Source organism: Tursiops truncatus, chromosome 7, assembly GCF_011762595.2.
Source record: "Tursiops truncatus isolate mTurTru1 chromosome 7, mTurTru1.mat.Y, whole genome shotgun sequence".
Classification (NCBI taxonomy): domain Eukaryota; kingdom Metazoa; phylum Chordata; class Mammalia; order Artiodactyla; family Delphinidae; genus Tursiops; species Tursiops truncatus.
Window position 1 is genome coordinate 3,076,061 of NC_047040.1, and position 22,337 is coordinate 3,098,397.

The window sequence follows — 22,337 nt, forward strand, 5'->3', positions numbered from 1 at the left end:
GTAGCCCAACGTCCTTTACTTTTGTCCTTGGAGTTACTGCCTCTACTCTGGTCTGTCACTTCTTCAGTTTACTTTTTATTCTAAGACTGCTGATTCTTATAAGTGTTCTATTCTTATTCACTGTGAATACACCTTCTTTTTTAAATAGAGAAAGAAAAGTGCATTGATTTGATACGCTAAAAAAAGAAAAAGATGATCCAAAATAGAGAGAACAATTAGTATGAAATAAAGCTTCTTTCTCAGTGGGAAAAAATAAAAACCATATTGCTGACGTCTTTCAACATTTCATTTTTTAATTTTTCCAATAGTACACTCTTTAAAAGAAGTTAACAACTTCAATTCCAAACAGAAGGATTCAATAATGCGAATGAAAAGCGGTCATTTTCAGTGAAGCTGTTGCCTAATTACTCTGGAAAAAAGTATTCTTTTGATTGAACTGATGCAAAAATCCCTTAGAAAAGCTTCATTGTTGCCTGTAAAGAGTCTTCTTAAGGTCACTTTTACTTCTAGACCATCCCCCTTGTTTCTAGTGAAAGAGTTTTGCTTGGTAATGGCTTGTGGTTCCACAGTGTTTTGTGTGTGAAAAGCGTAGACTAAGAGATACTACTGAAGTCGCTCAAATTGTAGATTCTGCCACAAAAGGAAGTCCCAACACTGAAACGTTTCCCCTTAATGTTCAGCAAGACACATGAAAAGAAAACTCAAGTCCCACTTTCATCTTTACTTTGATCACCATTTTAAATGGCGTGAAGAGGCTGCCGCACCGTCGGAAACAGAGCTCCACGGCCCCGTGTGCTTATTAAATGGCCTGCAGGTTCGGAGCGGCCGCCCCAGCCCCGGTTGCGGTCTGCAGACAGAGGCATCTGGTTGCTGCTGGGGGTCCCGGGGCCGAGCCGGGTGCTCCCCAGGGGTGTTCTCTCGGAAGCAGGGGAAGAAGCAGTGCTCCCAGACAGCAACAGAACAGCGCGCGAAACAATGCTCTCCATCCACCCAATCATTTCCTGTTCAGAGCTGGCCTTTACTGCTGGGACAAGAGGACACTCCTGTTGGCTTTCATTTTTTCCAGGCGCTTCACTAAGTGGCCGTTGCTCACCTCGAGCTCTTCTGTTTTGTCCAATGCAGAGCGAAGCTGGAAATCAAGGCAAAAGGCAGTGAGCTTGGATTCCAAGCCTACTGACAAACAAATGACGACCCAGACCCACCGAGACTCTAAAAATACACATATACCTACACGTGTGTATACGTGTATTTCTTTCTTTCTTTTTTTTTTTTTTTTTGCGGCACGCGGGCGTCTCACTGCTGTGGCCTCTCCCGTTGCGGAGCACAGGCTCCGGACGCGCAGGCTCAGCGGCCATGGCTCACGGGCCCAGCCGCTCCGCGGCATGTGGGATATTCCCGGACCGGGGCACGAACCCGCGTCCCCTGCATCGGCAGGCGGACTCTCAACCACTGCGCCACCAGGGAAGCCCACGTATATTTCCTAATTTAAAAAGGAACACAAGGCACAAGATTCTGGCCTCATGAGTAACTAGGGAATCTTCCTCTTCTGAAATAGCTAGACCCCAGACAGGGCGCAGTCTTGGGGATGGTGACGGTCTCACGGAAGGTGAGGCAAACGAACAAACAAGCGCTGAGCCAGACCAGCTGGAGGAGGTGATCCCCACAGCCCCGGGCAGCTGGCTGCTAGGGCTCTGCAGCCAGAAACCGAAGTGGGAATGGCTGAGGCCAGGATGACCGTGCCCGGGAACCAGGGGGGCACAGAGCCTGGGGGGCACAGAGCCTGGGGGGCACAGCAGGAGCCACATCAGCAGGGAGCTGCACGGACTGCAGGCAGTGAGGCAGAGTGGAGGTGCCCTAAGGCGGGGGTTCACAGCCCTGTGCTTGTGGAGACATGCATCATTAGAACAGAGTCTGCAGTTCTGCTTCTGATCCAAAACCCTCCAGGAGGGTGGGCGGGGTCCTGAGACAGGTTAAACGGCCCTGCCCTGCCTTTCACCAGCAGAGGCAGAAGCAGAAGCCCTTTTTGTAGAAATTTCCCCAAGTCAGGCCTGGAGTATAAATTCAAGTATCTAAATTCAAATCAAGCATAATCTCATAAAACACCAAACACATGGTGGGACAAACCATTTGAGTCAACAGAAGCAATAAACAACAGAAATAGACCCCAAAGACTGAACATGTTTCAGTCCTCAGTGTGGAAAGCAGAATAGCTGTGTATGAAATCGTTAAAGAAATAAGGATACAATCAACAAAGGAACCAAAACAAGAAACAATCAGGAATGAGAATACGAAACAAAAGGAGGTGAAATGGAAGATCTACAAAAACTGTACATTATGCAACGTTGGGAGGTAAGGAGATGGGGAACGGAAAAGACAGATGGTAGAGAAATGCAGAGGGTCCGTGAGAAGATCTGGTATCCTCTGATCAGAGTCCCAGGGGGAAGGTGGAGTCTAGGGAAGAGGAGTTACTGAAGGAGATCGTGGTTGAAAATTTTCCAAAATTTATTTAGAAAAAAGACCTCACAGATCAAAGAAACACAACATATCCCCAGCAGAACAAATAGCAGTAAAGCCACATATTAACACATTAGAGTGAAGTGTAGAAAGTCAAAGGCAAAGAGAATGAAAGAGCAGCTAGAGAGGGGTAAAAAAAAAAAGATCACCTAAAAGGAGTTAGAATGACAGATTTCTTAGCAGAAGCCGGAAGATGGTGGCATGATAGTTGCAATCACCGTAGACAGAAAAACCACTGACAGGTGATTCTGGCCCTGAGCTCCTAATTGGCTGAACTACAATTTCCTTTACGGTGTGAGCACAGCCCTTCAGAGAGGTTTGGGCAGATGTGACAATGAATGATTCGGCCGCAGATTTCCCGGCGGTAAACCCTCCCTCTGCTCTCCCAACTAGAATAGCATTACCCATTCTTTTCCTAGAAATAGCCTAGAAAATTTACCTCTCTTTGAAGTTTCCGTTTTTCAGCCTTAAGTTCATCTTCTATCTTTTCAGCATTTTCAGCAGCCAGTTTATAACGTGATACTTGGCTTTCTAACCTTATGACCTGAGAGGAGAGGAGAAATCATGTGTATAAGTTGATGGGCCTGTGTTCTTTCCCCGATTGCTTTACTATATTTGAGATCAAAAGGTATAACTTGATAAAATGAGAGAAAACACCATGACAATAGTTATGATCTAGCATTTGGGACTATTACGTAGGTTCTAGCCACGCAAGCTATTTGTTCATATTTATGAGCAAGCCAGTACTGACACCTATCAGGGACTCATTTCCTCCCTGACCCTTGTCCCAAGTGTGGTTCCCGCCATGCAGACCCCATGACACCATCTCTCCCCGATGTGGGTCGATCCTGCAGAACCAGGCTGGTGAGGCAACGGCTCCACCAGGACCTCAGCTCCAGTCTAATCTCTCCCGGGGTTGGGGGGTGGGGAATCAGGAAAGGGAGGAGAGAGGCAAGGAACTCAGAGAGCGGGGGGTGACGGAAGGCGGCTCTGCGGTGGCATCTGCGGCCAGAGACTCAGCCTGCCCTCAAAGGCGTGCTTCCGAACACGCATCGCTTTCTAGGTGCGCTTCTCATCTTCGTCTCTACAAAAATTCCAGAAAGTTCCAGCCACATATACCCACAATGGAGGGGGCAAGAGTACCTGCTTGTATCTCTCCCTTCGGTTAGGACACAGTCTGTCCCCGGGCCCAGCACGCTGGAGGCATGAGTGCCCCAAATCTAGGGACCAGAGCGAGCTGCTGGGCTGGGATGGAAAGAGGGAAAATCCAGGCAAAAGGGACATCCCTGCATGAAGCGTTTTGTAATTAACCGATTTTTTTTTTTTTTTTTTTTAAACAAACTGTCAAAAAAAAACCCTAACCACATTAGGTACTTTCTGCAACTAACTTTGTCTATAAAGGATTAGTATCAATTATAACAGCCCAGATACTAGTTATGACCTCTCCCTCCCCACGTCCTCTCCTTGTAGGAAATACACGGAGAGACTTGCTGCCTTGTTTACCCCCCTTAGGACCTTTTTTTGGTTCTAAAATTCTCTGCTTCTTTTTGTCCTCAGCCTTCAAGCCTTTCTAGCAAATAAAACTTCAGTTAATCCTCAGTCGGGCGGCCAGTGATTGCGTACAAGTGTGCACGTACATTTTGTTCTAATGCAGTTATCTCTTGCTCAGATTTTGCAAGTTTAAATTTGAGGTCGCTGATCTGTCTGTTGGCATCCCCTAAAGGTTGAAAGAGAAGGAAAATCTGTTAAGCTCTTGGGCTTTGAAAATGTTAAAACAATGGTTACTGGGAACCAAGCCCTTACTTTATAATCGTCGCCCTTGAGCAAAGAAGGCAAAGAAATGGTAGGGGGAAGGGGGAAGGGGAGAGACAGTGGGCCTGCTTTTGTCCCCGTAAGCCGCCTTCTAGTCTCCTGGCACGGAAAAATACCTTCCGATCTCCCCATACAATCGGCAGATCCAAAGACTGTATTCAGCGTAGTAAACGTGGTCTCTAGCCGCACGTCAGCTGGTGGTACCTTGGTGTATGTTTTGGGTCACCTGTTCTGTTTCTTAGGCTCAGACAGAAACATCCTTGCTCTGCCCACCTGCCCATCCTTGTTCTAGCCCACAAGGAAACATCTTTGTGCTTCTGTACTCAGGGCTTTTGGGGGGACGTTGGGAACACCGGCCGTTCCTTGCCACGACAGTTTTTCTCCTCCCGCATTAGTACAATAAAAATCGCGCATGGCAAAGGGATTTCTTCTACAGGAGGATTGACATTTACTTTGCAGATCCATCACGTGCACGTCCGTCCCGTTTTGTAAGACCCCATCTTCCGGGTGCAGACTGTCTAATCTGATATTCCTCTGTCTCTCTTCCAGCTGCCCTTTGAGTTTCTTAATCTGCAAACATCCACCAATAAAATCGTTAATTTCTCGATTCTAAATGAGATGAGAGCCTGTGAGAAAGGAAGCTGCATGTCACGTAAAAGCCCACACCCACTAAGCACAATCCGATGTTGCCTTGCAGTTATTCTGTGTGTCTCGAAGGGGCCAGAGAGACAGGGGTTCCGTAATGAAGCGGGAGAGAAATGTAGTAAGACATTACGAGCCACCAGGAAGATGGGGGAGTCTCTCCCGTTTCATAAAGGAACAAACCCAAATAAATAAATGAAAAACCTTGTGCCAGTCAGTACTCTTCTTAGAAAGTACTAGTAGTATACAGGATGAAAATGGAATTCTATTTACTGTAACAGGCATGCATTGTTTTGTAACTCTGGGCGAGAAGTTATTTCTAAGGTTGAAGTTCCTCTCGAATTCAGGAGGAGATTTTCCGTAAAAACGGTTCTGAGTGTTTATCTACAAGTTCATAAATCAGTACACGATCCACCTTTGCTTTATTCACTCAAAAGCCAGGAAGGGCCACCTGGAGCCTTCCAGGCACAGCAGTGCTGTCCCCAGCGGAACCCAAACAGGTTGTAGGTTTGCCACCTGCGGAGAGCTGGTCTCTACATAGCTTTCTTCCCTCTGAGAGAGACACACGCACACAGAGTAGCTGGAATGGCAGTTAGCAGCCGTGACTGTAGAATCTTCTGCTATGTAATGGGGTGTCTCCCAGCCCTCGTTCTGGTAACCTCTAATCTCTGCGGACTTGTTGGAAGTCCCCCCACACACCGACAGGAACAGAGCAGACCCCCGTGACATACAAACCATCAGTGCGCGCTGCTCTAAGAAAACAAGCACAGAGTTACCATGGACACGTGTTTTTAAAAGATCACAGGCACTTCATGAGAATCCTCCCACCACATTTAGTGCCTTAGCCCAATTTTGAAAGAAATCTTCAAATCTTGCAAAAAGCGAGGCAAATACCTTTGATTAGGCTTACGCGGGAAAATGAGAAAAATCGAGCTTCCTTAGAAAGTGATTGTGGAATAATTTAATACTGCCCTGCATATGAAAAAGACCAAACAGGACAACTGTGTAGCATTTCTTGAGGTAGAAGAGGTCAAGGAAGGTAAACTATAGTGAAAACAACTTGGATCAGCTGTAACAAAGAAATACCTGCTGGACAGGTGTGCTGACCACTGAGGGATTACAAAACTGACTTTTACAGGCCAGCGGAAGAGGAAGGGTGTTGGAATGTCTGGGGAACACCCTTGCCTCTCAATGCTTAATCTAGGCCTTCTACATAAATCTTTATTGGAAGCAGCAATCCATGTAGCATGTACCACACTCAGACCCTGGCCTTGAATCTTTGGGACAATCTCTCGAAATCTGATAGGATTTCTAACGTTTTACTTGGATAAGAACATTAAGAACACTGGCTGGCTTGGTAATTATTTTCAGCCACGATGCATCAGGGGTTTCCTGATGAAGCAAGAAGCTAGAATGGGAAGGTTCCCGGTTTCAGGTGCCCCGTTTTCCAGAACTCGGAAAGTAATAAAAAGATCGTTACCTGTTCCAATAAGCATTCCCGTTCATCAACGAGCTTTTTCAACCTAATATCTAAAGAAATCAGAAAGATACAGGTTTAGGTGACTCCATGGACTGCCCCTTTCAGCAGATTGCTAAACTGAAGAAGGAGCATTGGGGTTAGTGAAACTGATGATGAAGGTATTATACACGTACCACGGCGAATGAGGCCACAGACAGGACGGGGGAGGAATTCAGCCAAGGGGGTGAACTGCATCAACCTCCCACACATGCTTGTCTCGTCAGGGCAGCATCCGGCTGCATGCAAACAGGCTAATCTTCTACTCTGGGTTAGCATGCAAGAGCTCTAGGGCCAAACCACACTGCAACACAAGATCTCACAAGGCTTCACGGTTTAACATCATTAGCAAGGTACAAACACACTGAGAATCGGGATCAAATATCACCAGCATTTTCGTTAGCCTTGACTTTCCAAGTTTCCATCCCACGAGCGTTGATCTTCCTTATTTCTCTCAAAGACTCACCAGTGTCAGAGTTCTGACTCTCCTTACGAACCCTAAGTGTCCTGACAGCACCTCCGGTAACCCACTTTGTTGCTATTCTTTTGAGGAAGAATGCAGTAATAACTTAGGTTTCTGTCATTCTTCCCACCCCAGATACAGAAGTTTGCATACACGTAAGCACCTAGAAATCCCCCAAACAACTCTCTGAAGGGGCGTTGAGTAATACATTCTCCAGAGCACAGAGAGGAAACCAAGACCCAGGGAGGATTTTAGGGGCAAAATCCTACACCAGTTTCAGGGCAAAATCAGGATGACGTAATGGTGGTGGGTGCTCCTGTGTGCTGTGCCCTCACTGTGTGCCAGGCACTGTCCCAGCCGCTCACACCACCTCCCGCGAAGCCCTCCAGGCGGGCAGTGCTGCCACGTCCCTCTTCTACAGATGAGGACCCAGGCCCAGCAGCTTTCCTAAGGCCCCAGGGCTGCACCCCTAACCCCTGCACCCACTGTTTTCCTAAACACAGCCCTCTGAGTCGGACCGGACTCCTGGCCTGGCTCTTCTTCCCGAGGCGGCAGTGCTCTCACACCGCCCAGGTTTTGATTAGCCGTGTGAAATGGAAATAATGCATACAAAGCGCACCTTTGTTTTCATTAAAAAAAAAATCATCTATCCACGTTCTAATCCAAGTTACGTGTTTGCGCTAATTGTTTTTCCAAACATCCTAAATTGCTATTTTAAAGGCACAATAACAACATAAATGAAAACAGAAAATGTTACGTATAAGATACATTTATAATCCTTTTGAGTTCCATTTTAATTTACATACAAACTGCTTCTGACAGATGTTTTATTCTGTCCCTTCCATAAATGCACCCAACACTGAAACAAAAATGAAAAATAAATTGAAAACCTGGCTCTCTTATTCAATATCACTTTTCATTTTATCTTGTATATTTTATATTCCTATATACAAAAACCACAGGCATCATAAGAAACACTGAATGTATCAGAAAGTGATTTGAGGCTCACATATCTATTTACAATTTTATTATTATTTTTCTATTAGAAGACTTCAAATATCTTAGACAGCAAGTAAAAAAAAAGTTAAAATGCAATAATAGTGCTAACAATAAAAAACAAGAGCAATCTGACCTTGAGTCTTATAGGGAAAATATGAAAAATGGAGAGAGACAAATGGAACTTTTAAGGAAGAGAAATTTTAAAGCAGAAGTGGAGAAGATTAAATAGTTTCAGGAAACTGGAAAAAAGAAAGAAGCAAAGTTGTTTGACATAAAGAAAATAAGCACTGAAATAAGTCAGAGAAAGACAGACAGTATATGTTATCACTTATATGTAGAATTTGAAAAATAGAACAAACGAATGAATATAACGAAACAGAAACAGACTCACAGATGGTAACTAGTGGTTACCAGTGGGGAGAGGGAAGGAGGGAGGGGCAAGATGGAACAGAGGATTAAGAGGTACAAACTACTATGTATAAAATAAATAAGCTACAGGGGTATATTATACAGCACAGGAAATATAGTCACTATATTATAATAACTTTAAATAGAGTGTAATCTATAAAAATATTGAACCACTATGTTATACACCTGAAACGAACATAATATTGTAAATCAACTATACTGCAATAAAAAAAATTCAAAAGAGAAATGAAAATGAGTCCTGCTTTTTTTACAGTCTTAAAAGTCAACAAGTCTAACCTGTGACGTGAACAGTGACGCATGACTGGTAATTACTGTGGTACTGATCAGGAGTGCTGCAAACCTCTACTCACTAAGCAGCCCTGCTCACCGTTGGTCTCTAACACCCAAACGATAAGCATTAAAGAAAATAAAGTCACACTGTCTCGAACTCAGAGTTTTATTTTACACTGGGAAGTTAAAATCAATTGGCAATTAAAGTTATTTTAGTAACATTGTTAAAGGATTACATTTTTTAAAAATCTGTTTTTTATATATTAAACTCCACCACACTTCCTGGTGTGAACTTTAGAGACCCGTGAAACAAGAAACAAGAAAGGTGGCGAGGCCATACAGACCGTCACAGGGGCAGCAAGCCAGCCCCAGGACCCCCAGCCCCGCTCCAGAGGGGCTTGCGTGTTGTGACTGCGTCTGTCCCGGCTGCGAAGGTCAACCACCAGCAACAACCATGGTCACTCAGCACTTACTCTCCCGTGCTTTACTGGGTCTGATCCACACCGCCACTCTCAAAGGCAGGTTCTAACCCCAATTTCAGAGAGTAAAATGAGACACGGTAAGGGTAAGTAGCTTACTCATAATAATATATTATCAGGAGGATAATTTTCATTCTGTGGGTTAATTTCACCCAATCCTGGGCCTCAGGCCTCCTCTCCCCGTTGCAGAGAAAGTCGCCTCCCTCCATATTCGCAAAGCTAATGATCAGAAGATTGACATCTCAAGAAATCCACTGAGTGTGGTCCTTTCTCTGCTCCCTCCTTGCACTGACTTAATTTGATTATAATCCATGTGGTCAGTTTTCAACTTCCCCAGGGCTAGCCTCCCATGCCAGGATCGCCCCTGCTTCCGGTAAAAGGCAGAACAGGGACAGGCTGCTCAAGAGGTCTGTACAGATGGCAACTCCCTACAGCAGCTGCTGCTTCAGGTCAGCCGAACAGCTGAAGCCTTTCATGTCTCAAAAAATTCGTTCGTCTTTGATGTAAGAGGGGCAGAGAGGGTGAAAGGGAGAGAGCGAGAGGTTTTTCTCCTGAAAGACTGTCCTCCCTGTATGAGGTCAGCACACTGGATACGCACATATTCTGAACGGAGCACGCTCACACGCCCCTGGCCTTTGCTTCTGGAGCCCGGACACTTGGAATGAATCTTACTGTTGTGTTCCCTTGTTTTGATGGCCATGGTGGCATGTCATACAAGGCGGTCTCCTAGAAAAGGAATCTTATCAATGGAAAACAGGAACCCTAAGCTGTCTAAACACCCAGAAGCAGCATTCCAGAGTCCTAGTGACAGTGGAAATTTAAATGTTCAGGTCATTAGGTTTTCCATTAATTGGAAACACTCAATGTTCTACAAAGTAGTCAATGCAAGATATCCCATTCTCAAACACTCTTTTCAAAAATTTTACTGCTTCCCAACCTTTGTATGTTATAAAATAGCCTGTAATTCAAAATTCTCAGTTACCTTTCCCTATGTTTTACAGAAACTCATAGTTATACTTACATACTTTGGAAGGAAGATTAACATTTTACATACAGTAGCCATGCTCTGGTTTGGGGTTGAAAAATACCCCAGCTTTTTGATTTAAAGTATCAGTGATCGATGCTTTTCTCTGTCCTGCATTATAGTGAAACCTCAGTGGTCCAGGTTCCTCTGGGGCTGGGGCTGACAGGTCACCATTTGATTCTTTTCTGAGTCTGAATTGTTTGACACTGCGATCTTTCCAAATTGCCTTATGTACTTCCACGCCTTCCTACACTGAATATACCAAAGGTAACCATTTCTTGATAATTCAGGGGCCTTCACGTGCACATTAATTACTGTGTGGGGCCGTAATATCATCTCGCCCTCGGAGCAGAGTAATTGGTGTGCATAATGAAGGCTCTTAGATTATCAGGGACGGTTTGGTTCTTCAGAATCCTTATCTTCCTTTTTGCTGACTTTCCAATTCTCTGTTGCTTCCACTAGAGGTTGGGTCCTATGTGCTTGTTCATGGGCAGAGCACCTTCCATATAGGAAGTGATCTTACATGTTTATTGATTAAATGAGGGATGAACACTTGAGACTGCTGGCTGGCTGGCTGGAGGGATGGGAAGCCTATAGTAATGCCCTTAAATGTGCTGTTGAATAACATGGGAAAGAAAGGAAAGAAGTTAAAATGGTTTGGTGATCTCACCACTGAGTGAGTTTGGCTGTTGAATCACTTCCCCAGAGGCCTTTAGCAGTAGGAAGGAGAGCTGTTCCCAATGTACCTTCCGGTATGAACGCAGCTTTGCTAAAGTTATAGATACCAACTTTAAAGTCCTTTGCAGCCCTTGGACTTGATTCTCTAGCAAGCCCCATAGTTTTCTATTTATATGGCACAAGTGGAGAGAACTGATCAGTCCCATTATCCTCTGCTTCAGGACACTTATGCAGAAATAGTCAATGTTTATTTGAAATTCTCATCATCCTCTTCGAAACATTCTAATAAGCATTGGCACCTGTAAGCAACGCAACAAGATGGAGACCTTTCTCAAGTGGGCTCTTCATCACAACCACAGACCACGGGAGATTCTACGAGGAAAGATCTTACTCAAGGAGGGTCCAACACTAGTCCCAGTCTAGACGCCGGGAGAGAAGCTCTTCACTACTGACAATGGATATTATGCATGAGTCCTCCACAGAACCCCAATTGGGAACTAGCAACCCAGAAGTAGATAAGAGTAGATTAAAGATGATATGATGTAGCCACAGTCAGAATTCAAGTAGCACAAGAGTGATCACAGGCTTGTAAAATTATAAAATGTTTTTATTTCAAATTTTGTTGAGGTATTGGTCATTTTTGCACTCAATTATATCCTGTAACAATAATACGAAGTCATATGATCTCATAAAGTGTCAACAGCATTCAAACTGTACATTCCCCTGTAATTTTAATATTCTATAATGGTTTTTTATTTAACTTTACAATTATTTTTAAAATGTTTCTTTATATAGAAAATATATATCTTGTTCAGGAAGATCAAAACAAGAAATTTCTGGTAAGAATACACTGAAAAACAACAAATGAAAATATTTATACCAGATACCAAGTGATTCGACTATTTAAAATATCCCGTTAGAGTCTAATCAGAAGTTTGCACAAGAATAGCATCTTTTTGTCTTGCTCTACTGAATAATGATTAGACAAATAGAAAGAGAAGTAATTTTAAGGTTAAAAACATAAATTTTAGAAATGATTCTCCCTCGCCAAATACTGCAGTAGGAAATGCAATTACAACATGTATCTCTTCCGGAAAAGAATTAAAAAAAAAAAAAAGAAGTCTTTGCATAAAATGACTTTGGTACATAATTGTCATGAAGTCAAAATCTCCTACAAAATAAATTCAGTTATCCTCAAGAATGAGATCGAAAAGTATTGGTCTGAGATAAAATACTTATATGAGGTAAAGGCAAGTAAGCTATCCCTAGTGCTGTAAGATGTTTATTTGCTATCCCTAACATGATTGATTATTGTCCTAACATGCAAATCTCATCACTCAGTGACCTATGTGCTGTCTGGCCGTTTATGTACTTTTTAAATAAAATACCATACAGGTTATACTATACATATCAAGATCAAATATGAAAGCACATACATTTAAATGAGACACCTTCATTTAAATCATACTCATAATGCGGAAATCTCAGGAGACTATTTGGTCGCTTCAATTAGATGTTGATACATTTGGTCAAGAATATGCACATTCATATCAGCTTAAGGCCAAAGCTAAATATTTTGATGCTGATTTTAAGCAGAAATAAAACAGTGTACATTATTGTTTGATGCTCTCGGAACGCTCTCCATTAGAACTAACTCCAATAAGAGAAGTGTCCTTCTCATCTGGGTGATAACCTTAGTGATGAAATAGAAATCTACAGGTAACAGTCTACAGCTTCAAGGATTAGATAACTTGGTGGATTGGCATTCGGTGCGTCTATACCAATCTAGAACATTTTCTGTGTCTCACCGGTGGAGTCTCTCACAGTTGGACTTGCTGTGCAGTCCTGGTCCCCCCCTAAGACCCCGCCTCAACCTACGACAAGGCACAGTCCTCTTTGTTTCTGCCCTTCCCGTGTCCACCTGTCATCTCTTCCTTGCTTTCTGAATTAAAGTCCCCCACCTCGCCTGCTGGTGCCACGTCATCATTTTCTAGACTAACGCTGTCTGAAACCTTCCTGACTGTGTGGCCTCGATTTTCTGATGTCACATGCTCTCCTGTGCCTTTTGTTCGACAGGCATCGTTAATGTCCTTCGAGGGACCTTCATGTTGGAGCAGGGCGCTGCCTGGCACTTCCTCATTGTCTGGACCTGGAGGACGGCTGGGAGCGGTGCCGTCTTCCTCAGCATCATCTTTTCTAGCCCCTTCCTCTAATTCTTTATTACTGGCACTGGTGCCTGATGACTGAACTGTATTATCTTCAAAATCCAACGTGTCTCCATCAGCTACTGCTTTCCTTGTCTTAGTGTTTACGCCATAATCGTCTTGCTGAAGTCCTCCATCCAACTCAGTTTTAGGATTTTCTGGACCATCGGCGTTTTCACTGCTTCCTGCCGCGGCGTCCTGTTTTGGGTTTTTAGTGACCTCATTTTGCGCGTCTACAACTGGCTTTTTGTCAGTAAGTTCGACCTGCTCTTCGTTCACTTCACTTAAATCTGGGTTTTGAAATGTTAACTCTTTCTGAACCTCTTTGGTTTCTACAGGCGCTGGGGATTTTTTCTTCTTGTTTTTCTTTTTCTTGTTCTTCGTTTTCTTGGGCGACGAATCCGGTGCCTCTCCCTGTTGGTCGTTCTTTTCCTCATCGGGCTCTTTCACATCTAGGGATTCGCTTTCAGCATCTACCGTACTTGGACCTGTCACCTCCTGAGGGCTGCTTCTGGCTTCTGGAGAACAAGGAATGGCTTGGACTTCCAGCTTGATGGGTTTCTCATCCCTTAATTTTCTTCCGTTACCCTCCCCTTCGTTGTTCTCTCCACCTACCTCTGTGCTCTGAATCGGGACCTCCTTGGGCTCAGCTACTTCCTGGCTGGTGAGTTCTTTCTCTGAATCATGCCCTGAGCTTGGGTCCAAGCCTTCCGGAGCATCTACCTCACACTTTTCACGGTGACTCACTGTGTCATCGATACCCCTTGGAGGACTTGAGGCTACTGTGCCCACCTGCTCCCCCAACCCAGTGAGCTCTGCCTCCGGCACAGCCTCTGTGGGGTTCCCACTCTGCTCCCCAGTGTCTGCACTGCTCTCCCTTCCAACTTCAGATATTTGCAAAGGAGCACATTCCTGACGTGGTCCTACGCTAATCTCTTCCATGTTGGTTTCAAAATCTTCCTGTTTTTCTTTTTCCCACTCTTCTGCAGATTCTTTACTTTGGTTTTTGGTATCCAAGGCATTACTGCCGCGCTGCCCAATCCCAGGACCTGGGATTTCACCATCTAGTTCACTGTTTATGACCTCACTTGACTCAACCTGCTGTGTGCTTTCAAAGAAGGAAGTGTTCTCCAGAATCTGGCTTTGAACCTGTTCCTCGTTCCCAGAATTTACTAACGTTCCTGGGGAGGGGGCACTGTCTTCAGAGGCTCTCTGGTCCTCGGCATTGTCACCAGGATGTAACACCTCTGTGTCCACACAGTCCTCTCCTGGGTCCTCTTTGTGCTGTCTCTGCTCAGTGTTCTGCAAGATCTCTCTTTTCCCCTCATTCTCCACCATTTCATCTTTCACCTCCACTTCATTGGCTCTTCCTAAAAGACCATTGAGAAAATTGAAGGGACCCCATGACGTGGTTGACCACACAACATACATTACAATGTAAACACATGTTCTCTTTCCCAGCCAACCCCGCTCCTAAGAGAGAGAGCCATCAGAGAAGCGCACGGACAGAAGCCTTTGCCAGTTCTGTGCGGCAAAGCAGCCATCGCGTTAGCAAACGTTGGATCAGCGGAGGCCACTGCCGCCACGTCAAAGGCAAGAGCGGCTGCTGGTGCCACCTGGGGTGAACTGACTTTCAAAGGTGAAGTTAAGTTTTAACAAGTAAGAAAGAGCTCTGGATCAGGCAGCCACACTCTCCAAGATGAGGGGATTCAGAAGGACGGAAGGTTCGTGGTCCCCATTCTCATTTCTGGATGCACACGGGGACCGCTCCTACTTTTCCAGCTGTCAAACTGCACTGAATATCACGCAGCTCTGAGAGCAGCTTTCAAATAATTTTTAAAAGAAACATTCAGGGCTTCCCTGGTGGCGCAGGGGTTGAGAGTCCGCCTGCCGATGCAGGGGACGCGGGTTCGTGCCCCGGCCCGGGAAGATCCCACGTGCCGCGGAGCGGCTGGGCCCGTGAGCCATGGCCGCTGAGCCTGCGCGTCCGGAGCCTGTGCTCCGCAACGGGAGAGGCCACAACAGTGAGAGGCCCGCGTACCGCAAAAAAAAAAAAAAAAAAAAAAAAAAAAACACACGAAGACCACTTACAAAACGGACGTTTCTAGTCCTTTAAGTGTTCATTACACAACAGTTATCAAGGATTTATAAGATGTATATTTGAACAAGAGCAGCATGATAAATTCTAGCTGCTCAGGTAGGGAACATAAAGGTAGGATGGACATTCATCAGTTTATCTTCCCTCAGCAACTCTGACACAATGAAAAGAGCTGTGTTTCTTGAATAGTCATCAGGGTAATGAGGCACCTTCCCGGAAAGCCAGTTCTGGGAAGCTGGGGCCTACAGGTTTCTTCATGTCCATGAAGAACCTTCCAAGTGGAAACTACAGCCTTGGTCCCTGACCTTATCTCAGCCTCACTGTGAAAAGCTGGAAATGGTTGTGAGCGAGGCCTTATTTGCTGGCTACAACTTCAGGCGGCCCACCACATGCAGAAGGTTTATCCCAAAGCCAAGTATATTACAACAAATATTAACTGGTGAATCTTTTCAGATATTTGAAAACTGTGTAAAATATTCCTACAATATATTGGGTTTCCCAATTTACATTCTTTCAGAAGCAAAAATGTGACATACAAAGGAACATCACCTCTGACAAAGGGGCGGACGTTTTCAGACTCTTGCTGGTAGGGAAAGCCCTCCGCAATGACCGCACTCACCACCCAGGGCTCCCCGTCCATCTCACCTACACCCAGGGCTACTTGTCCATCTGCTGTCCACAGGCCCTTCAGACTCTCAAAACGCTTAATGGTGCACGGGATCTGCAGCACTGGCTTGCAAATACAGTCAACTAACTTACTTTACGGCTCTGCTATTCTGATCTTTTGACAATTCTGTAACAGAATGAGTCACAACGCCGTGTTTGGCACATAACTGAAGAAAAACAAATACAACAGAACCGTCAACACGGTCACTTAATTTTGAGATTATTTTGCTTGTATTCACAGTCTCGCTGGCAGCTTTGAGAAGCAAAAGAAACGTAGTCTTAAGCCATCGGTGGTGAGCACTGAACAGAGGTACATGCTGGACAACACACGTGGGTGATGGCATCGTTTGACAAGGAAGTTCCCATGAAGTGACAGAACGAAGGGCATGCTGGGTGATTGTTAATCGATCAGTGATGATTATGTCAACTCTACCAATGCATGGAAGGTGAACCAGTGCTGACTGGAAGACACGAGGATCAAAGGAAAACAAGTACTTACCTAGCGTCCCATCCCCTGTTGCCTTGAGGGCATTTAACTCTTCCTTTGTCATCTTTGTAGAACCTTGGTAGCCAACATTATTTAGAGGGTCTGAAGTCTCTCCATTGGTAGCTACTTCTGAATTTAGGATTATTCCATGTTTCTGGGAATAAAAACAGGCTCATCGTAATACTCACTAAGTGATATTAGGTTAAACTTTCTTTTATAAATAATAATTAAGAAAACCCCTATTTTTCCCTAAGCAGAGGAAAACTCTACAGAGACAGAGGAGCGCTAGGCTGCACCCCTGCAAATATTCTATCAACACACACTGATCTGGGACGTCTTCCTCCAAGGGTCCTTCCTTACATGTTCCCATCCACGTCTTAGCGTGCTGGTGACGAAACACCTTCCTTGGGCATCCTCTCTCACTGCAGGCTGCCAGAAAGCAGAGCATCGAGCAAACCACTACAGAGTGGTCTTTACCTCTAAAACCCCGGCTGTGCTCTTTAAAAGGACAGAGATAAAGAAATATGTACGTGTTCTGAGAGGAACGATCAAACTTGGATGGAAGGTTTGTGACATTCGAAAGAAATACAATTCGTGCTCACTACACAGCAAAACACTTTAAACCCGGCGACGCTTCACAACGCCAGGATGCCCCCCTCACCTGGGATCACCCCCTCCCTTACCCGCTCCTGCCACCCATAGCTCTTTCTCTTCTGCTTGGAGGAATTCCCAACCCTGTACTCACACCCTGGCTAGAAGCAGCACTGCGAATGTGAGCTCTAAGCCTGTTCCCTGCTGGCTTTACTGCTCTGGCCTTGACCCTTCATTGTAAGTAGCTGACATGGATGTTTCCATTGGCGATGCAGGCGCCAGCCCGTGGCCATACCCCCTAGACTCAACACCGCCTTCTACGGTGTCGAGAGTCCACCCAGAGCTCTGACCCCCGCTGCTGCCCGTTGGTTTATTTTACTCAGGTTCCAGCCAGCAGCTGAAGACCCCTTGACATGGCCCAGACAGAACTTTCCTACCATCCATGGGGTCTCCACGTCTAACTAGCGTCAGCCACGCCACTGCCCAGCTACAGAGGTCCTCATGTTCGAGACTTTAATATAAGAAAGAAATACACTCTCTAACTTGGAGTAATGTCCTGGAGGATTTACTGGTGAGTTTGAGAAAAAATTTAGACAGCCTATCAAAAAAACTCTTGGAAATCAGAGGTGCTTCCAAGATCAGATATGCCTATAAACATCTAAAGACAATAGGCACGCCCCCCGGAATCTACACTGACTTCACATGTCTCTTTGGGGGTCAGTTAACCCAGGATTTGATTTTATTAACAGAACTAAAATCAACGACATAAAATCAATGAACACCACTATCCACACACATTCATCCTTGAGAATCCTGGAATTTGCTGTTGTCGCCTGGATTTTTAAAAACTGTACTTTGGCTTCATACCTTTAATTCCTCTTTCAGCACGACTACTTCTTCTCTAAGATCGTCTCGTTCACTCCTTATGGAATCAAAGAACTCTTTCTGCCTCTCTAATGCCTGAGTGTGTAGCGGAGCAAAGAGAGAGAAGATTCGCACAGGTGAGCAGACGACTTCAGAAGCAGGACTAGGAAGGAGGCTTCTACTCTGTAAAAGGCTAACACCGGCAGGGCATTCGATAGACTATGCTTAAAGATACAAACACAATGCAGTGTTAAGCTCTGCACTCAGTTTACGCCAGCCAAGAAACGTCACTGTGCATGCTCCCTGAGAGACGTTAACGTTCTGAAGGATGCTCTCTGCTTTACACCCTCTCCCGGCTTAGTCTGCGGTTTCACGGCATAGCTGGAGAAGGAACAGAAGCCATGCACCCATTTAAATGAGGGATAAATAAAGGAAAAGAAGAAACGTTTACAAACCCCCAGTGACAACTATTTTAGTCATTTAGACTGTTTTTGTACGTTGATTCTCGGTGTTTGTTGTCACAGATAAATGTAAAGTGGTCCTGAGGCAAACACACACAGACATGCACACGAGATCTTAAATAAGCATCGGTGAGCGTATCAGAGTGAAGGCAAGGTGCAGCTGCACGCTGTAAAGGCGCTGACGTTCGCTTCAACATCTAGAGATTGCTATCAGAGCCGTGGGGAGTGAGTCGCCGTGTTTGGGAAGCCATTTGGCATCGCGGAGCACAGCTGTCACTTTAGTAAGCGTGTTCTTTGCTCCCTACTCGTCACTCCTAAATGCAGATGGGCTGCCTCTTCTTTCCCTGTGGAGCGAGAGGGGCTGACATCTCCCTGGGGAGGCTCAAGGTGGGGATGCGTGAGGCACAGCACCTGCCACCTTGCAGCTTCCTCGAAGCCCTTGGAGAAAAAGCCCAGGCAACACGGGACAGGGAATTCCAGGAGGTCTGAGCCTCCACGCGTGGACCCGCCCAGCAGGCTCCTCACTCCTCTGATCTCTGTGCCGCCGGCTGCTCACAGGCAGGCAGGGAGCCCGGGAATGCTGACCAAAGGAGAATCTCCACATTGGAAGTCCACTTCCAATGTGGAGTTAATGTCAATTTGGGTAAGTTCATGTAGTCTCTCTTTTATTCGTTTTGTGTCCCACGGGGGTCACATGCAAACTCATACAAGCCTTTTTGCACACCAAAGATTCTGAAAGCATTCAATTTGCTAAGCAGACTGCCCACTTGAACCGATTTCAAAGACTTGAGAATCCTACCCCTATCTTTTTGTCTTTCCATTCTATTGTTTCCTGAAGATCAGAAATCTCCCTGATATAACTCGCCTGTTTCTGCTGTAGCTGTCGGATTTCCTGAAGAATAGGAACAGATAGAAAGAAAGCAGATACAGGGTTAAACGGGAAGCAACTCTGCAGTGTAGACAACCCATGAGCCAGCAAGCGCCCTTGGAGGTCCCGGCACCATTTTTTCTCACTGATCCCGAGTTCGTTCTCAGGATGCAGGGACTTTATCCTTGTCCTTTTCCCCAGCTCCAAGAGTAGGAAGAAAACCAGCTGGAGTGAACTTCTCACTTACAGGCACTAGAGTTCTAACCAAATTAAAAAAGTAAAAAGTCAAGTCTGTATTAGTTTCTTTTTGTCGCTGTAACAAATTACCACAAATTCAGTGGCTTAGAACAACACAAACTTATTTTCTTACAGTTCTGGCGCTCAGAAGTTCAAAATGAGTCTTATGGTGTCCCCAAGGCATGGGCAGGCCTGGGCTCTTTTCTGGAGGCTTGGGGCAGGGGAGAAGCTATTTCTGCCATTCTTTAGTTCCTAGATGTGCCCACAGTCCTTGGTCTGTGGCCTCTTCCTCACGTGGCTCTGACCTCTGCCCCCGTGGTCACATCTCCTATGCTGCCTTTGACTTTCCTGCCTCCTTCTTGCAAGGACCCTTTGGATCACTCTGGGTCCATACAGATGATACAGGATAATCTCCCATCACAAGGTCCTTAACTTAATCACATCTGCAAAGTCCCTTTGTCTGAGTAAGGTGACATAGTCACAGTTCCAGGGATTAGGACATGGGCATCTTGGGGGGCATTATTCGGTCTGCCACACCTCCTCAAACAAACACAAAACCACCAAAGAATGAGAATCTTCACTAATAAAAGGAACTGTCTCCTCAAATGAGGCATAGAGAATTCGCCTAAACTCAATTTTCAAGAAAACTGGTAGCTTTAGTCATGACCCAGCAAGATGCTCGTAAGTCACACACAAAGAGAAGAAAAGAACAGAAAAGAAGAACGGGAAAAACTACTCACCTCAAGCATTTCTTCTCTTTGCTTCAGGGCCTCCTTCACCTCAGCAAACTGAAACTGGAGGATACTGTGGGCATGCTTTTCCCTTTCAAATTCCTATAAGGGAGGAGAAGAACGTTCAAGTTCCAGTGGAATCACATTTTTCTGTCACTCTAGTTCACGTTCTTATGATTTACCTTTACCTGGAACAAATTACCTGTTACCATGTCATCACAGTTTTCAAGGCCTTTTTTAAAAATAAATTTATTTATTTTTTTTGTTTTTAGTTTTGGCTGTGCACGGGCCTTCGTTGCTGCGCACGGGCTTTCTCTAGTTGTGGCGAGCAGGGGCTACTCTTCATTGCGGTGCGCCGGTTTCTCATCGTGGTGGCTTCTCTTGTTGCAGAGCACGGGCTCTAGGTGCGCAGGCTCAGTAGTTGTGGCACAGGGGCTCAGTAGTTGTGGCTCGCGGGCTGTAGAGCGCAGGCTCAGTAGTTGTGGCGCACGGGCTTAGTTGCTCTGCTACATGTGGGATCTTCCTGGCCCAGGGCTCAAACCTGTGTCCCCTGCATTGGCAGGCAGATTCTTAACCACTGTGCCACCAGGGAAGCCCTCAAGGCCTTTTTAACAACATGAACCAGTTTCTCTGGATTTTCTAGAAGACAACCCTACGATCTACTGTAAAATTAACCTGAGGACAAACATATAGACACCAAGGGGGGAAAGGGGCGGGGGTGTGTGTGGTGTGGGATGAACTGGGAGATTGGGATTGACATGTATACACTAATATGTATAAAATGGATGACTAATAAGAAACTGCTGTATAAAAAAATAAATAAAATAAAATTCAAAAATTCAAAAAAAAAATTAACCTGAGGAGTTGGCACAGCTGACAGTATGACCCGATTTCTTTACAGGTAAGCCGTGCCCTGGGAAGGCCCCCAAGCTGTCTGCTGAAGGCCTGGAGGAGGCAGCTTTGCAAAGAGTGGTAATAAAATCATCCCTGAGTCTGAAATATGCCGATGAATACTCTTTGGGGCAAAAAGGGATGGTCTACCTTGGCAAGTTTATCTCACTAACAGTAGGCGGCCAGCTCTGTACCTCAGAGACAAAACAGAAACAGGCGGGGGAAGCAAAGCCCTTGTCAGCACAAAGCCGCTCCCCCAGTCCAACCCTTCCCTGCATGAGACTCATCCCTGCAACCGGGCAACACGCTCCTCTCGTCTCCCACTCAGCACAGCACAGCAGCGCAGTCCCTGACGATGGTGTGGTACCCACCTAGCTGCCAGCAGTTTAGGGAACAGCAGGGAACACCTTCCCTCAATTCGTTACCAGTTATTTTAGAAGGGATTTGACCTTAGCTCATCCTGGCATCATGTGCTCACCCACTTTCTGAAGTCTGGGGGTGACTGGATCCTCCTAGCTGTGACAAAGACATGTCTGTCGGGCTTCGCTTCGCCCATGGTCTCCACCTTGGGTCAACATTCCAGGATCACCCCATTTCTCTGGAATTGGATTTGGGGCTTCTTGGTCTACTTCCTGATGCCTAAATGAGGGCATTCTAGGAGTAATTTAGAAGGCATTACAGTACTGTTCCACCCAAGTGGGTTCAGAATACGCTCTCTGCTCCTAAATTATGAATTAGTTTCAAAGAAAGCTTTCATGACATCAGGTCTCATGAAAAGTTTCTCCTTTGTTTCAGAGTTCAGTTACCAGGAACTTCATGGACAAAATTCTTCTTTAGCTTCTAACTCAACTACAGTAGTGAAAGAAGGAGGCCCCTGAGTTGTTATGGTATTTGGCTTCAACCCTTGGGATTTAGAGGATATAGCTAGTTAGGAAAAAAAAAGATAATGACACTCACAAATTAAATTTTCTATTTATCTCAGCAACTCTGAAAAACTGGATAATATTCTAGGATTTGAAAAACCAGCTAATTCCTTAAAATATGAAAAACAAGTATGTCTTGCTGTCTCACAAAGAACAGCTAAGCCCAGCCTTCACCAAATCAGCCTACTGTCATTAATTTCAACATATGCTCACGCTTTTTGTTGATAACATAAGTTAACATATTAATTCCAGTGGTTCTTCATGAAAGCCCAAATAAGATTCTACCCTTTTCTGAGGTTAATGAAGGTTTTTAATTCTCAAGTGGAGGAACCATGGCTTTTCCCAATCAGCAGAAAACAAATGAATATAATTTTCTTAAAATCCTTGATACTTGCAACTATTTCTCTCTGGTGTTGAGATAACAAAGTAAGAATGAAGAAATGTATATTAACAGGAAAATCTTGAAGCCTCTAACTGTGCTTTGTCCAAG

The 22,337-nt window shown here is 45.0% G+C and overlaps 1 protein-coding gene across 38 annotated transcripts in view; it reads right to left on the reverse strand.

Annotated features, from left to right (window-relative positions):
• Positions 1–268: 268 nt before the first annotated feature.
• Positions 269–22,337, reverse strand: part of LRRFIP1 (LRR binding FLII interacting protein 1) — a 143,839-nt gene continuing 121,770 nt past the window's right edge. For 26 of the 38 annotated variants that reach the window (XM_073807043.1, XM_073807047.1, XM_073807059.1 and 23 more), the window contains 5 exons: positions 20,043–20,135; positions 18,997–19,089; positions 17,740–17,832; positions 16,294–16,435; positions 11,413–14,400 (listed from right to left, as the gene is read on the reverse strand). In XM_073807043.1, coding sequence (XP_073663144.1) covers positions 12,701–14,400; positions 16,294–16,435; positions 17,740–17,832; positions 18,997–19,089; positions 20,043–20,135 — 2,121 coding nt within the window. In that variant the 3' untranslated portion in view covers positions 11,413–12,700. Of the gene's footprint in view, positions 1,130–2,953; positions 3,059–3,657; positions 4,232–4,778; positions 4,897–6,448; positions 6,499–11,412; positions 14,401–16,293; positions 16,436–17,739; positions 17,833–18,996; positions 19,090–20,042; positions 20,136–22,337 lie in introns of those variants that run through there. The other 12 variants (XM_073807071.1, XM_073807068.1, XM_073807067.1 and 9 more) reach the window with 4 other exon arrangements.